At 49.7% G+C, this 16,606-nt stretch overlaps 1 protein-coding gene across 50 annotated transcripts in view; it reads right to left on the bottom strand.

Moving 5' to 3' along the window:
• LOC147098469 (sorbin and SH3 domain-containing protein 1-like) overlaps window positions 1–16,606 on the bottom strand; it is a 356,822-nt gene that overhangs the window by 98,977 nt on the left and 241,239 nt on the right. For 37 of the 50 annotated variants that reach the window (XM_085970173.1, XM_085970168.1, XM_085970161.1 and 34 more), the window contains 5 exons: window positions 15,941–16,036; window positions 7,495–7,614; window positions 4,146–4,267; window positions 2,707–3,453; window positions 831–1,175 (listed from right to left, as the gene is read on the bottom strand). In XM_085970173.1, the coding sequence (XP_085826299.1) occupies window positions 831–1,175; window positions 2,707–3,453; window positions 4,146–4,267; window positions 7,495–7,614; window positions 15,941–16,036 (1,430 nt within the window). Of the gene's footprint in view, window positions 1–830; window positions 1,176–2,706; window positions 3,454–4,145; window positions 4,268–4,455; window positions 4,609–7,494; window positions 7,615–15,940; window positions 16,037–16,606 lie in introns of those variants that run through there. The other 13 variants (XM_085970194.1, XM_085970191.1, XM_085970174.1 and 10 more) reach the window with 7 other exon arrangements.

The following is a 16,606-nucleotide window of genomic DNA, read 5'->3' as shown; positions in this document are numbered from 1 at the left end:
GAGAAGCAGAGTCCTCAATGCCTCGGGTTCAGGAGCATTGCTTTAATTCGAAACGATGTAAAGGACAACATTTTAAGCACAAGCTGCCAAAACATGTATCAAATAATTCCTTTCCCTTTGTTCTTTGACAGCCGGAGCAGATGAGCTATAAGGGATAAATCAATCAGTGGTTACTGGGTCCGGCAACGCATTAACAAATAACTCGACGTAGCGAGTTGAGTTCAAGTCCTGCCAAGCACATATCAGCCAAGACATGCGTGAAATACTTGTACTCAGTGTCCCAGTATCACACACTGGGAATCACTCATTTCTTACGCTAAGTTCCAGCTGCCAAAGACAGACGCCTCACTTGCAGTCCGTCTGTGCACTCGCACTCTCCCGCACACACTCACTCGCACACACTCGTTAACGCATGCAGTGTCCATGCAAGTCACTGTGATAGTGCAGCCAGCCGATAGCAGTAATTCCAGAGACACCTGGCAATGGTCAGTCCCAAGCAGTCGAAGGATAGAGACAACAGAGAGCGAGTGAGACCCTTGCTTTAAAAGGCTATGTTAAATTGATTGGTTAATGAAGGATTAAGCACTGTAGGCACGAGCCTTCTCTACGCACCGATAATGTAGGCACACTATAATGCACCGCGGGGCCCACACCTCTAGCACTTAGTCTAGGCAGGCAGCACAACGCATGACAGTAACAGTTCAGCCAGTGCCACACAGTAACAGAGCAGCAGCTGATTATTTGGTAGGCCGCAGTGCAGGGACGGACAGGTATTACTGCTGGGGGAGGGAGGGACTTTCGGAACCGCGGGGGCTATCCGCGGGCCTTACTGTGCGTGGGGGAAATCCGCCGAGCTCAGACTCCGGGGCACGGTGCAGGTTGGCAGCGAGTGGTGGCAGCGGTGGCACTGGTGGGTTAATGGGGGAAGCGGAGGTGGAGCAACACGGAGAGTGGGCCGCCCCTTTCTGCAGGCGAGGGGGGATGAAGTCGTCGAGCGTCGGCAGGGTCAGTCGTGCAGTGGCGGGATGAGATGGCGGGGATGACGAGGCTTGCTCAGCTGGTACCAGGGACGGTAGGGGGGTGCACGCGCTCTCCTCCCGTTCACAAGCCGCGTAAGCGGGAACTCTGCATGACCCGGCTATCACCTCACACTGGGCTACGCCAGCAGAGAAATCCTGCAGGGAGAGAGGTTTCATTACTAAAAGAGGCGAAATTGGTTAATTGGCCAATCAAGGCAACTCGTATTTCATAAATCAGCTCAGGTGGTGACAAAGGGACAGAGAGCCAGCCCATCGCAGCGGCACTGTGGTACCTAACCGCTCAGCAGAGCTACTGTGACGTCGGTCTGCACTCAGGGTTATGGAGAGTGAGGCCCTCTTCTTTAAACGCTGCACACACTCAACACAGCTAAAGGTAATTCAAACTATGCCAGAAGATTAGAGCATTTGGAAAACCTTTTTTGTGTGTGTAAATTGTACTAAAATCCGGGGAGACAGTGGGTCAGACTCTGTCCTTTCACACTCTGGGACAGCGGGTCATACACTGTCCTTTCACACTCTGGGACAGTGGGTCACACACTGTCCTTTCACACTCTGGGACAGTGGGTCACACACTGTCCTTTCACACTGGATTCTAACTCAGAGCCCTCTGCTTTTTCTGATGTTGGGACATGCTGGCACAAAGCAAAGGGAGCTTTACTCTGCCTCGAAGCTCTGCGTAACCTGACCCTGACGAGACTGCCTGCCATGGGAAAGTGCAACGTTCCCCACTGCGGACACCTCTCACCTTCAGCAGCACAAAATGATGTCACAAACTGTGTTGCGATGGATCGTGTTCCTTGGAGCAATGTCAAAAATGATGCATAAAATAGTGCATCCCAGAGTAAGGCTTCGCAAGAGGACTCCATCTTTTGAAAACGGGTTTTCTTGTAGCTTTACCCCATCGTAAAAGTGCTGACTCGTTCTCAATCAGTGGGTACATGCCATGTCTGGTAATGTGTCCAAGTGGTCTTCCTGGTGTGAGTCTATACAATGAGGAGGGGGGGGTAACCGGCTATTCAGCTGTGGTGGGCCTCACTGCCGAGCCTGATCTCGCCCTTCCCTATCGCCCACACAAAATCACCTTCCAGCAGGGGGCACTAGAGAGAGACTTGGGTGGGGCGGGGGGGGGGGTGGGGGGTGGGAGACGCTGACAGATTTTCATCATTCTAACCCACACGGAGGCCAGTTTCACGGCCCTGATCAACACTCGGGCAGAGATTGAGGCAGACTCGGCTGGGAACATCCTTGCCGCTTCAAATATTCTCTGAAAGGATGGCCATTGATTTTGAACTCCCCCCTGTCTGATTCCAGCAGTATTTCTCTCCCCAGAGCCTCAGGTGCTAACAGCGATTCTAATCTCCAAGCCTGCGGCAATCTGTGTTCGTCCCAATATAAAAGAATGTTACAGCAAATCCCAGGCACACAAGTCACCTTCCAACGTGAGACCAAACCGACAGAAACACCAAGCAAAGACAGAAGGAAATAAGCTTGAACAAACAAGGTCTACATGCACCTCGATGGAATTATCTCGTTACAGCGGAGAAATGATGTGGGCTGCGGTGGGGTAAGGGTGAAAAGTGCCTATTGGGGAGTGGGCGGATATCATCAATGCAGTGTGGGGAATGGTGAGAGAGCGACAGACAGGGAGTGACAGTTCGATAGATACCCCACTGTAGCCGTCTGCCCACTGAGGGGGACTCCCACGAGCGGTGAAATGAATCTCTGCTGGTCTCAGGTTAATCACCATGGTTGTCTTCTCCCGATCCAGCGCTGAGCTTCTGGTATACGGATGAGGCGACAGCTTGAACCGCGAGATGCTGGTCTGGGCACCGCCACTCTCAACCCTAGGCAAGGAAACCTTAAGCGAAGGTTTGCGGGGAGCTGGTGGGGCAGAATTGCCGGTGCTTGTTACAAGCGGCTGAGCTCTCGTGGCCGGTGCGGTGAGCGCGCCAAACGCCCAACCTTCGGCTTCCTTGGGCGGGCCGCGGGCGCAATCTCCGGATGAATAGGAGCCAGTGCGGTTAGACAAACACGCTATGTACAGACTGCTGACCTTTCTCACTGGGACGGCCCCGCCAGCGGCTGGGATACCACCCCCACTGGCAGACTCGAGGGCAGCATTTGGGCCGGCTGCCCAGCCCCGCGGTGAGGGACTGCCGTGAGGAACAGTCTGGCCGGCATGCAGCGCTACCCCGGACAGGCAACTCGCGGACGTTGAGGTGGCGCCAGAGCCAGTGGGCGCGGGCTCGTTACAAACGCTAGGCGGCGCCGAAAGCCCACGCGCGGGTGACTGCTCAGGTCTAATGTACACATAATCCAGAATAGGGACCGGCGCAAAGTAAGACGGCGTAATCTTGTTGGAGGGACGCCATGCAAAGCTCTCTTCCTTTGGGGGTGGGGGAATGGGAGGTGGCTTATATATTTTTCGTACGGAGCGCGAATGACACAAAACAGAAAAAGAAGTTAAAATAAGCACAGAAGAATTTAAAACAAAGGAAAAAGTCCTCACTTAACAGTCACTGAATTACAAACGAAACGAGAGCGATATCCAATTGTCCGAATCAGCCTCTCCGGAGCCAACAATGCGAGCTTTATTTTTTCAGAATGTTCTCGCTCTTGAATTTGAGGATTTAATTCTCATCCTGGTGTTCAAATCCCTCCACGGCCTCGCCCCCCCTACCCATCTTTTCAACCTCCTCCGGCCCCGTAACCCTCCGAGATCTCCGAGCCCCTCCAATTCTGGCCTTTTGCGCGACCCCCCCGATTGTAATCGCCCCACCATTGGCGGCCGTGCCCTCAGCTGCCTGGGCCCCGAGCTCCGGAATTACCTCCCTAAAACTCTCTGCCTCTCCCTCCTCCTTTAAAACCATAAAACCTACCTCTTTGACTGAGCTTTTGGTCACCTGCCCTAATATCTCAAATGGGCTCGCTGTCAAATTTTGTTTGATGACGCCCCTGTGAAGAGCCTTGGGACGTTTTGTTACATTTAAGGGGCTATATAAATGCAAGTTATTGTTGTTGATTCTAGAACTCTGTCCGAGCGACTGTTGTTTTACAAATTGTTTTTCTTGCATTGACTGACCCGGGGCTGTAAATCTTTGGTACCTGAGGCTGTGTTTTGCAGTCGGTCGGCAGGCTAGGTCGTACACTGCGAAATCCTTTGGCTGCCAGTGTCGATGAGGTGGCATCTCCATTAGTGTCGCCAGTCGAAGGCGGCATCCAACCATCTGTAGGTTAACAGCGCAAGATAGCCAGAGTCAGAACCAGTAACCCCACAAAAAAAGAGGGACCAGAAAAAGGCAATCTCTGCTCTCTCCTACCTGTCTGAGCTTGGCAGCTCAGCACCTGTATTTTTAACAGAAAGCAACAAAATGGAGAAGGAGAAAACACAAGAGAGAGAGAGAGGGTTACTCACATAATGCCCAGCCTGTCGATACAACCAAACATACCAAGACATTTCACATTCAAGGCAAAAATCTTTTCTGTGGGTGCCTGCTCGTACTGGGCTGTTTGTTACCATAGCAACCCATTCTAAACACAATGCCCTTGCAATTTCTGACCCCTGCTCACACAATATCGTATTGATCCTCGGAGATGAAGACGGCCATTGTTCTACAGCTCCATTATTCACTTGCGGAGACAAAAAGCAAAAAAAAAAAATCAAATTAATTCTCGCCAGCCGCTGTTGGCTTCTCAGAGCACGGCAAGATGTGAAATGCCACAAATAACTCGGAATTCAGACTCAAAAAGTTTTTACATGTTGCGTAGGCCGAGAACGAACAAAAGCAGCACTTTGAAATATTCCAGTGAAGGCAGAACCGAAAGAGAGAGACAGCCCCAAGCAATTTAAAACATTCTCGTTAAAACAGTACGATAAAACGCGATGGAAACCGCAACTCCTGGTCAAGCGCACCAGTCTGTACATTTAGCAATGGTCATAAGATCATAAGAAACAGGAGGAGGAGTCGGCCATTCGGCCCCTCGAGCCTGCTCCGCCGTTCAATAAGATCATGGCTGATCTTCTACCTCATCTCCACTTTCCCGCCCTATCCCCACATCCCTTGGCGCTCAAAAATCTATCGGTCTCGGTCTTGAATATACTCAACGACTCAGCACCTCTGGGGTAGAGAATTCCAAAGATTCACCGCCCTCTGAGGGAAGAAATTTCTCCTCATAAATGGCCTGCCCCTCAGCCCCGCTTTGTGATGTGGCAATTTGTTGAGTGTGTGAAGGTCGGGTTTGAAGCAGCCCTTTCACAGGACCACCGTCTCATTGCAGTGGCAGGTGCTCGAGTTGGCTGCTCCTGCCCCCCCTCCCCCCCCCTCAGCCAGCTGTGGAGTTAGCTGGGAGACCAGCCCACACCTGCCTGGTCCAGTTCGGAGGCTAATCTAGTGCTGGAGCGCACGGTGGGATTGCGGGTCGGGATTGCGGGTGGGAGGGAATTTTGGGCAGGTGAGCCCGATTTGCAGCTCGCATTATTTTCCTCCATTGAAACTGCAGAAGGTGCCGATTGGACGCTAATCTCATCACTCCTATCGCACAAATCCCGAGCCAGAAGTGCGGAGTCAGGTATTTACTCAGACGTAAACACCACAGTAATTTCATTGGTTAAAGGGGAATAATATGCTGCTAAAACACCACATACGCCTAAGTGTTTTAAATGGAGATAACTGAATCGTCACCAAGGTCTCACAGTCACCTCTTGCTACCCTACTTGGTGCTTTATAACTGGTTAGAGGCAGATACTTTGTATAGACTCCCCCGCAGTTGCATGGATATTATGAATAGGACCAATGCCCAACATTCAAGTCTTTATCTCGAGAATTGGCAGAACGTTGCACTGAAAAATAAACTTCGCATTTTGTATTCAACTATGTAGACGACACTTGGAGCAGAGAGTGAGCTGACTCACTCGCGTTCTTGGCTTGTGTGCAGCTTGTCCATTCTATTCTCTTCAGTCCGTGCTCAGCGCCTCTGTGAGTCTTGTGATTGAGATAAAGAGATGAAGGGCCAAGGCCCAGCGTACAGGGAACCACCAACGGTGACCAGAGTAAAACAGAGGATGTGGGAGATGGGGTGGAGTCAGGCTTGGATTTCAAAACTCTGCAGATTATAGGGGGAGGCGAAGAGAAGAGTGAGGGGGGTAAAGTTTTGAGGTTCTGGGGAACTGATGGTGCCGATTCTTGGTTGCAACACAATGAGGATTGGGGAAAAGAGGAAAAGGAAGAGTTCGCAGTGTATAAGAAACTAGAGGAAAATTCAGAGGGGCAAGAACAAAAGGAAAAGAGAGGAAGGAGAGGGGAGGGAGGAAGAAAGGAGGAGAGGGGAGGGAGGAGGAAAGGGGAGGGAGGAAGAAAGGAGGAAAGGGGAGGGAGGAGGAAAGGAGGAGAGGGGAGGGAGGAAGAAAGGAGGAGAGGGGAGAGAAGAGGAAAGGAAAGAGAGAACGGAGAGAGGAACAGGTCGAGGTTGGAGACTAGAGAGGGATCAGCTCTCAGATGAGCAGCCCTCTCTTCCATCCTGTCTGAGTGAGCGAGAGGGTGCTAGAGGAGCCGCCCCAATAGGAAAACACTACTCTCAAGTCTTGGCAGCCTTACACTTCAGAGACTGTTAAAAGCTGTTGAGGGGAGAAGAGGCGGGCGGGCAGGCACAAGAGAGAAACTGAAAGCAATAAAACTGGAATATAAAAAGGCATTGAGAAGCAGTTTGACAAGTGATATAAAATTGCATGAATTAGTCAATTCGCTGCATTCCTGCACCAACAATCCCAGCGTTCCGTATTCCGCAGTCAGTTACTGGCTGGGCATGGATCACCCTTGTTGGTTTCTCAGACTCACCTCACCAGTGCAAGAGCTGCAGTGATACAGCTACGTTGTGACATTAGAATTTATGCCGATTGTAGAGGGACAAAGATATGGAAGGTGGTGGGATACTGAACCACACAGAGCAAAAGGCTGCGGACCTCATCAGGAACAGTTCTACGGTGGCTATAATTAAACCTCCGTGCTACTTGGGGAGATACGGAGGGACGAGCAAAGAATTCAGCCAGGGCTCCAGCTCCTGATCACTGTCCAGTGACCCCCTGGGTTAGAGAGAGGGGAAATCAGCCAGGGTTTGTGCTCCTGATCACTGTCCAGTGACCCTTATATAAAAGAGAAAGAGGGGAAATCAGCCATGGCTCCTGCTCCTAATCTCTCTCCGGTGACCCTTATTTAAAAAGAGAGGGGAAATCAGCCAGAGTTCTTGCTCCTGATCACTGTCCAGTGAGCGCTGTGGGCTTTCCCCACCTGCCAGTCATGGTTGAATAGCTTGTCAACACGGACCATCTAAACTCTTGACATATCCCATCGGAGATCAACTAACTCAGAAGAGACCAGAGCTCAAACCTGGGAGCAGTGCATTCAGCAACTTTGCCAGAGGGGAAACTCCAGGTTTGTAATAAAATATAAATCCTTACTGCTGGATTGCTGGGGGTCCTGATCCGGTGGTGCGTCGGTGTCCTGAGGTTCCACGTGGCCCGAGGTTGTCCGCAGAGTCACTGACCCTTTCCCCATACTGACTTTCGATGGATCCGTTTCTGCAAGGCCAGAGGGTACAAGGTTATAAACTGTTTGCAATCAGCTTCGTTCTGAAACACTAGAGTTTAGATTCTTGAAAGGAAGGTTTTTTTGCCTGGAATTCTGTTGGAAACTGCACTTTGTTTTGTGCGCGCGAGTGATTTTTGTTTAAGGAGGAGCATTTCCGCAATCGACCCCACCCACATCCAGGGGCAGGAGAAGATGGTGGACCTCCTAGAACCATAGAAACTTACAGCACAGAAGGAGGCCATTCGGCCCGTCGTGCCTGTGTTGGCTCTTTGAAGGAGCAGTCGCGCTCAGTCACACATCCCTGCGTTTTGTCCGTAACCCTGTGAGTTCCTCATCCTCCAGAACCCGTCCAACTCCCTTTTCAAATTATTGATGGAGTCAGCTTCCACCACCTGTTCAGGTACAGCGCCTGCCGAGTACCAAAAGCCGGCACTGCGGCGTTGCTGCAGGTATTCCAGCTCCAGGAGGTGAAGGTGACATTCTTTACCAGATGGCTCTACAAAAGTAAACCGGTGTCAAGGGTCACTTCACAGCAGTCTAGAAATAAACCAAATGTGCAATGTCGGGCGCGCAGTTATAGCATCGCTCACTGCCTGTAGCTTTGGCTGTTTGGTGTTCCCTCTCTGAGCCACCTCTTCCTATGCTCCATGTGCCAGGTATTTATAGTGTGACCATCAGTCCCAGGAATTGTGTGCCTCCTCTTCCCGAGTCCTTGCAGTAGATCTTGTGGCCCATCACCTGTAAAACTAGCCCTCCTCCCTCAGTAACACCCAATTCTTCAGCAATTTTGTTACATTCACTCCCTTCCCAGTGCTAATACAGGTGCTTAACTGTCTCCGGATTGCGGTTGGTGGCTGATTAAGAGTATTGGTGCTTTTCCTTGGAATTGTGTGGGAGCCATAACCCAAAACAGCAAAATCAGGAATACCCCTGTAGGAGCGTTACAAACCTTTACCAACCTCCCCAATAGCACCAACAGCAATTTCTAGGCTACCAGCTATTCCGATTAGTGAGGTTGCTGCAATTATAAGCAGGGGTTAGAGGAGCATAGAGTACGAACACAGGGTACAGTAGTGTCGTGTTAGCGTTACTAGACTAATAATCCAGGGAATGCAAGGTCAAATCCCACCTTGGTAGTTTGTGACTTTAAATTCAGTTTTAAAAATTCAGAAATAAATTTTAAACCAGTAAACGTGACCATGAATCTGTTGGATTGTAAAAACCCAACCTTTAGGGAAGGAAATCTGCCGACTTTACCCGGTCTGGCCTATATGTGACTCCTGTCCCACGCTAAAGTGGTCGATGCTTAACTGCCCTGTGAAGTGAACCCCAGTGCTTGGTTTGGTTTTTTATGGCCTGATTAACTAGCTCATTGGCAAACCCAGGGTAAGGGTACACCCAGCGTGCCCACTCTGAACTCGGTTTGCTGCTCTCTCTGTGCCCAGCACTGCCTGCACCCCTGGCGCACGGAAGCGGAATTTCAAAAAGTAAGTACACGGTGGCATAGTGGTTAGCACTGTTGCCTCACAGCGCCAGGGACCCGGGTTCAAATCCGGCCTCGGGTGACTGTCTGTGTGGAGTTTGCACATTCTCCCCGTGTTTGCGTGGGTTTCCTCCGGGTGCTCCGGTTTCCTCCCACAGTCCAAAGATGTGCGGGTTAGGTTGATTGGCCATGATAAAAATTGGCCCTTAGTGTTAGGGGGGATTAAATACGTGGGGTTACGGGGATAGGGCTTGGGTGGGATGGCTGTCGGTGTAGGGACCGGGTGCTAGGGTTTGGATGATCAGCCATGATCTCGTTGAATGGTGGAGCAGGCTCGAAGGGCCGAATGGCCTACTCCTGCTCCTAGGTTTCTAGGAAACGTTGGTTTATCCAGAGGTTGTATGGCCGGAAACCTCGCTCTAACGGCAGAAATCAGCAGCCGTTTTGGTTAGGATTTTTTTTCTTCTCCTAGCATTCTTTTAACAGGCAGGCTCTGGAAAGCGTCTTTGTAGCTTAGCAACAGCTTCAGAGATGCTTCCAAGGTACGGGCCGAGTGTTTACAAGCTGTTGCTGAGCAACAGTGTTTGTTGTCAAATACGGAGATCTCCGTATGCTTCAACGTTAACTTTGCATGTCCGGCAGCTTTGATATATCGGCAACACGCCGGTCCCGTCGGTGCCGGATATCAGAACTTTTCCCGTAAGTTGTGGCAATGTGGGATGGGCAATAAATGCCAGCCTTGCCAGCAACACCCACATCCCGAGAGTGAATATAAAGCTGCCATTGTCATGGAAAAGATGTTAGTGTAAAAAGAGTGGGGGGGGGGTTAGGCGGGATAGCATGTTGTCTGGAATTCCCTCCCTAAATCTCTCCGCCTTTAAGTCTCTCCTTAAAACCTACCCCTTTGACCAAGCTTCTATCCCAATATCTCCTGTTGTGGCTCGGTGTCAAATTTTGTTTGATAATCGCTCCGGTGAAACGCCTTAGGACGTTTTACTATGTTAAAGGTGCTAAATAAATGCAGGTTGTTGTCGTCGTCCTTTCACTGTTTTTAAAGAAAGAGGTTGCATTGATGTGGAGCCTGTCACATCCTCGGGACACCCCAAAGTGTTTCATGGCCATTAATTATTTTTGCAGTGTAGTTACGGTTGTTTTGTAGGCAAATGTAGCAGCTAATCTATGCACAGCGCGAGCCCACAAACAGGAAAGGAGACAAATGACCAGTTAATCTGTTTTCTGGCAGTAATGGTTGAGGGAGGAATGTTGGCCAGGAGAGTGGGACATCTCCCCAACTCTTCTCTGAACAGACCCATGGGATCGTTTACATCCATCTGAATAAGCTCACTCAACGTAACTAAAGCTGGGGCCTCCGACAGTGCAGCAATCACTCTGTACGGCAAGTGACGGCCTAGATTACATGTTGAAGTCTTGGGAGCGGGACTTGGACCCACAACCTCCTCACTCGGAAGGGGAGAGTGCTACTAACTGAGCCAAACACTTTAAAGCTGCTCACGTAGGACACCATAAACAAAAAGAGTATGAGAGAGAGATTGAGGTAAATCAGGAAGAGGAGATCAGATGAGATTACGGACAGAATGAGAGATAGCTAAAAAACATGCCTTTTATGGCAGGGCCTTGTATTGTTATTATGGATGTTGGGAGTGTCTAGAGTATTTAGAGATTGGCACAATCTGGCCTCCTGGCACCACTCTGCCCCTTTACATTTCCACCCAGCACTGATCATAGAAACATAGAAGATAGGAGGAGTGGGCCATTCGGCCCCTCGAGCCTGCTCCGCCATTCAATGCAATCATGGCTGATCATCCAAATTCAGTACCCTGTCCCTGCCTTCTCCCCATATCCCTTGATCCCTTTAGCCTTAAGAAATATATCTAACTCCTTCTTGAATATATTTAATGAATTGGCCTCCACTGTCACTCTCTGGGTGAAGAAATTCCTCATCTCTGTCCTAAATGGCTTACCCCTTATCCTTAGACTGTGACCCCTGGTTCTGGACTCCCCGACCATCGGGAACATCCTTCCTGCACCTAGTCTGTCCAGTCCTGTCAGAATTGTATAAGTTTCAATGAGATCCCCTCTCATTCTTCTAAACTCCAGCGAGTACAAGCCCAATCGATCCAATCTCTCCTCATACGTCATTCCTGCCATCCCAGGTTATCAGCCTGGTGAATCTTCGCTGAACTCCTTCCATGGCAAGAACATCCTTCCTCGGATTCCTGTCCCACATCGGGCAGAAGTGGAGCCGAGGGATTTGCCAGTCACTCACAGGGCCCACGAACAATCGGTGCCTCGGCTGTACAGTAAATGCAGGCCCTTGTATTTCTAGCCGGCAGCGAGCAGACCACCTGCAGACAGGCATCACTGAGACTACTCCAAGCAAACATAGAGTCATAGAGTTTTACAGCACAGAAAGAGGCCCTTCGGCCCATCGTGTCTGCGCCGCCCATCCATCCCTGTCCAGTCTAATCCCATTTTCCAGCATTTGGTCCATAGCCTTGTATGCAATGGCATTCCAAGTGCTCATCCAAATGCTTCTTGAATGTTGTGAGGGTTCCTGCCTCTACCACCCTTTTGGGCATTGAGTTCCACATTCCAACCACCCTCTGGGTGAAAAAGTTCCTCCTCAAATCCCCTCTAAATCTCCTGCCCCTTACCCTGAATCTATGCCCCCTTGTTATTGACCCCCCTACTAAGGGGAAAAGTTCCTCTTTGTCTACCCTATCTATGCCCCTCATCATTTTGTATACCTCAATCAGGTCCCCCCTCAGCCTTCTTTGCTCCAAGGAAAACAACCCCAGCCTGTTTAGTCTTTCTTCATAGCTGAGGCGCTCCATCCCAGGTAGCATCCTGGTGAATCTTCTCTGCACCCTCTCCAAAGCAATCACATCCTTCCTATAGTGAGGCGACCAGAACTGCACACAGTACTCCAGCTGTGGCCTCACCAGCGTTTTGTACAGCTCCATCATAACCTCCCTGCTCTTATATTCTATGCCTCGGCTAATGAAGGCAAGTATCCCATATGCCTTTTTAACCACCTTATCTACCTGTTCCGCTGCCTTCAGGGATCTATGTACATGTACACCAAGGTCCCTCTGACCCTCTGTACTTCCTAGGGTCCTACCACTCATTGTGTATTCCCTTGCCTTATTTGTCCGTCCAAAATGCATCACCTCGCACTTTTCAGGGTTAAATTCCATTTGCCACTTTTCCGCCCATCTGACCAACCCGTTTATATCGTCCTGTAGCCTAAGGCTTTCCTCCTCGCAATTGACCACCCCACCAATTTTCTTGTCATCTGCGAACTTGCTGATCATACCTTTTACATTCTCATCCAAATCATTTATGTAGATCACAAACAACAAGTGACCCAGCACCGATCCCTGAGGTACCCCACTGGACACAGGCTTCCAGTCACAAAAGCAACCTTCGACCATCACCCTCTGCCTCCTGCCACTCAGCCAGTTTAGGATCCAACGCGCCAAGGCACCCTGGATCCCATGGGCTCTTACCTTCTTGACCAGTCTCCTATGCGGGACTTTGTCAAAGGCTTTACTGAAGTCCATGTAAACCACATCCACAGCATTTCCCTCATCCACCCCCCTAGTCACCCCCTCGAAAAATTCAATCAGATTTGTCAGACATGATTTACCCTTGACAAAGCCATGCTGACTATCCCCGATTAATCCTTGCCTCTCCAAGTGGAGACTAATTTTGTCCCTCAGAATTTTTTCCAATAATTTCCCTACCACAGATGTTAGGCTCACTGGCCTGTAATTCCCTGGTTTATCCCTGCTACCCTTCTTGTATAATGGTACTACATTAGCTGTTCTCCAGTCCTCTGGTACATCCCCTGTGGCCAGAGAGGTTCTGAAAATTTGTGTCAGAGCCCCTGCAATCTCCTCCTTTGCCTCCCACAGCAGCCTGGGATACATCTCGTCCGGGCCTGGGGATTTATCCACTTTTTGGCCTGCTAAAACCGCTAGCACCTCCTCCCTCTCGATGCTAATATGTTCAAGTATGTCACAGTCCCCTTGCCCGATTTCTATGTCTGCATCGTCTTTCTCCATAGTGAACACAGATGCAAAAAATTCATTTAAAACCCCGCCTACATCATCTGGCTCTACACACAGATTGCCACTTTGGTCCCTAATGGGCCCTACCCTTTCCCTGGTTATCCTCTTGCCCTTAATATACTTATAAAACATCTTAGGATTTTCCTTTATTTTGCTCGCCAGTGTTATTTCATGGCCCCTCCTCGCCCTCCTAATTTCTTTTTTAAGTATGCCCCTGCACTTTTTATACTCCTCTCGGGCTTCTTTCGTCTTTAGTCTTTTGTAACTGCCAAAAGCCCCCCTTTTATTTCTAATGCATTTTTGTGTATCCCTTGTCATCCAAGGTTCCCTTTGCTTGTTGGTCCCACCCTTGACCTTTACAGGAACATGTTGGCGCTGTACTCTCTCTATTTCCCTTCTGAAAGTCTCCCACTGTTTTGATGTGGATTTTCCTATAAGTAGCTGCTCCCAGTCCACTTTGGCCAGATCCTGCCTTATCATATTAAAATCGGCCTTCCCCCAATTTAGAACCCTTATTTCCGGGCCGTCTTTGTCTTTTTCCATGACCACCTTAAATCTCACCGAATTATGGTCACTGTCGCCAAAATGCTCTCCTACTGATACTTCCACCACTTGCCCGGCTACATTCCCCAGAATTCCCCAAACGTCCTACACATGACAAGGTGAGTAACCTACAGGGCCCTTCCCCCGAATCACCGGTATCTACCAGCCAGACTGGAAGCAGGTTTCAACCCGGATCACGTGAATGGTTCAAAGGATTGTTGGTTGCCAGGGTGATCCATAGGAAATGCAATCTCAAACCAGGTCCCAGTGCCTGCAGGTTAATGTCCCCACTCCCATACACTTTCCTGTGGGGTTGAGTGGTAATAATAAACAGTTCACAGAGTTACAGGCAATAAACAGGCAGCAACTCATCGAATATAACAAACATCTGATGGCATCCACAAACAGAACACTGACCGCATTGCAAACCATCTACATACAGGAAACTTTGGTTTATCTGTCCGGAATGCTCGAGCCACCGGCAAAATTCAGGAGTCGGTTCAGTAAGTTTTTTTTCTTTTCGTTGCTTTTTTTTCCCCCACCAGTCAGGCTCTGCAAGGTCTAGCTAAAGCTGTTGCTTAGCTACAGAGACGCTTGCAAGCTACGGCCGACTGTTTAGAAGCTGTTGCTAAGCAACAGGGTTTGTTGCTAGATACGGAGCTCAAAAGCTTCCGTATGTTTTAACATTAGCGCTGGTTTGTCCGGCAGTTTTCATGGGACAGCAACAGCTCAGTCCCGTCGGTGCCGGATAGCACAAAGTTTCCTGTAGTTAGTAACTGACTTTCTAGTAGCCATGAATACAATGAAAACTAGGACTAATTTGCATAAATGGAAGCTCATTTGTATTCTTATTAATTGATGTGTCCATGGTTCAACCAGGTGGATTCAGAATATTTCAAGTCCGGCCCAGCCTTATTTATCCTCTTTGCTTTTTCTTCCCTCTCCCACCCCCCCCCCCCCACCCCCACAAAGGTGCAAATTCTTCCTGCGGTCCGTGGGCATATCTCTCTCTCTCTCTCTCTCTGGGCAGGGGGAAGGATCTCACAACGCACGAGCCCAGTGAGCTATGTGAATGTGGGGAGCATCAGGGTTCAGTGTGAACAGAAACAGAGAGGCAGACACAGAGACAGACAGAGAGAGAGACAGACAGAGACAGAGAGAGAGAGACAGACAGAGACAGAGACAGAGAGAGAGAGACAGAGAGAGAGACAGAGAGAGAGACAGAGAGAGAGACAGAGAGAGAGACAGAGAGAGAGACAGAGAGAGAGACAGAGAGAGACACAGAGACAGAGAGACACAGAGACAGAGAGACACAGAGACAGAGAGACAGAGAGACAGAGAGACAGAGACAGAGAGACACAGAGACAGAGAGACACAGAGACAGAGAGACACAGAGACAGAGAGACACAGAGACAGAGAGACACAGAGACAGAGAGACACAGAGACAGAGAGACACAGAGACACAGAGACAGAGAGACACAGAGACAGAGACACACAGAGACAGAGACACACAGAGACAGAGACACACAGAGACAGAGACACACAGAGACAGAGACACACAGAGACAGAGACACACAGAGACAGAGACACACACAGAGAGAGAGAGAGAGAGAGAGAGAGAGAGAGAGAGAGAGAGACACAGAGAGAGAGAGAGAGACACAGAGGCGCTTTCCAGCAGCCAGTGGATTAGGAGCAGGAGCCCAGCAGGACCGAGGCCAATGGTTGAAGTCCAACTCTGCCAATAGTAAGATGAGATAACTCAGGACAGACCAGAGGGGGAGCCTGGGACCGCCCCAGCTCCGCTGAGCTGCGTACAATTATCTACCCAACTTTCAAGGTTCCCGAAGCTCGACCCTATCGATTGAATAACTCTGAATCGGTTGGTCATGCACACATCAGGATTCTACTGCACTTTGAACCGGATCTGTTTCCAAGGCCAGATCAGGAAACTGAAAGCAAGGCTTTCCAAAACGGTGCAAAGCAGGACTCAGAGCTTTCAATAAACTGTGACAACAGAAAGAAAACCAGGAAAGCCGATCCCTTTGAGATGAAATTCTGTGTCATTCTATGAAATGGTGAGAACGTAAAAGGAATTGAAAGCAACCGGCAGCAAAGGATGGAGGTGACAAGCCGCCTCGTGAGGGTGAGGATTATTCCAGACAGCAGGGCGAGGTGCAGCCCTGCCAGTTAATGTACCTGTTGTCAGCAGTGTGTCGGGATAGCTTTTCAGTCTCTTCACGGGGTGAATTCTCACCGCGGAGACAGCGCGCGCGGGGAGCGAGGCCTCCATTGCTGCGAATACAAAAACGAACACGGCTCGTCCACAACAAGGTCACAGCGTGGTGCCAAAGACCCTCCATTTTGGCTCAAGAAATATCAAATCGTAAGTGCGGCCAAGTGGAGCGATACAGAGGCACGGAGTGAAACAACAGCGAGATGATCCGAGTGACATTTCAATCTGATCACCGGAGCGAAAGGAGAGGCTCCCTCAGCCGTTGTACAGGAAACTGTCCAGGTACTCACATGGAGTGCATTCACCGGGTGAGGTAGCTGACCATTGCCCTTCTTGAGCAAGAGTCCACATCCTCAGGAGAGGAGGGCAGAGCTTTAGCGGTAATGAAAACTAGTCAGAAAGTGGACAATATGAAGTGCTGATACACACAGACACATATATATGTATGGCTTAGGAATGTTATCTCTGATCATCATACCATCACATTATCACTCTACACACCAGGATTCCTTTAAGGCCATTTATAGACCACAGGCCTCTGGGTTTCGATTCTAACACAAGAAACAAACCTCAGCCAGTTATTCGACAGATATGTCTGAATCCAAATCAAACCTGTAAACAGAATATGT

The sequence above is a fragment of the Somniosus microcephalus genome, chromosome 29, assembly GCF_052327205.1.
Source record: "Somniosus microcephalus isolate GS21.2 chromosome 29, FLI_Smic_1.0, whole genome shotgun sequence".
NCBI lineage: Eukaryota > Metazoa > Chordata > Chondrichthyes > Squaliformes > Somniosidae > Somniosus > Somniosus microcephalus.
This window is presented reverse-complemented; position numbering and strand designations above follow the sequence as displayed.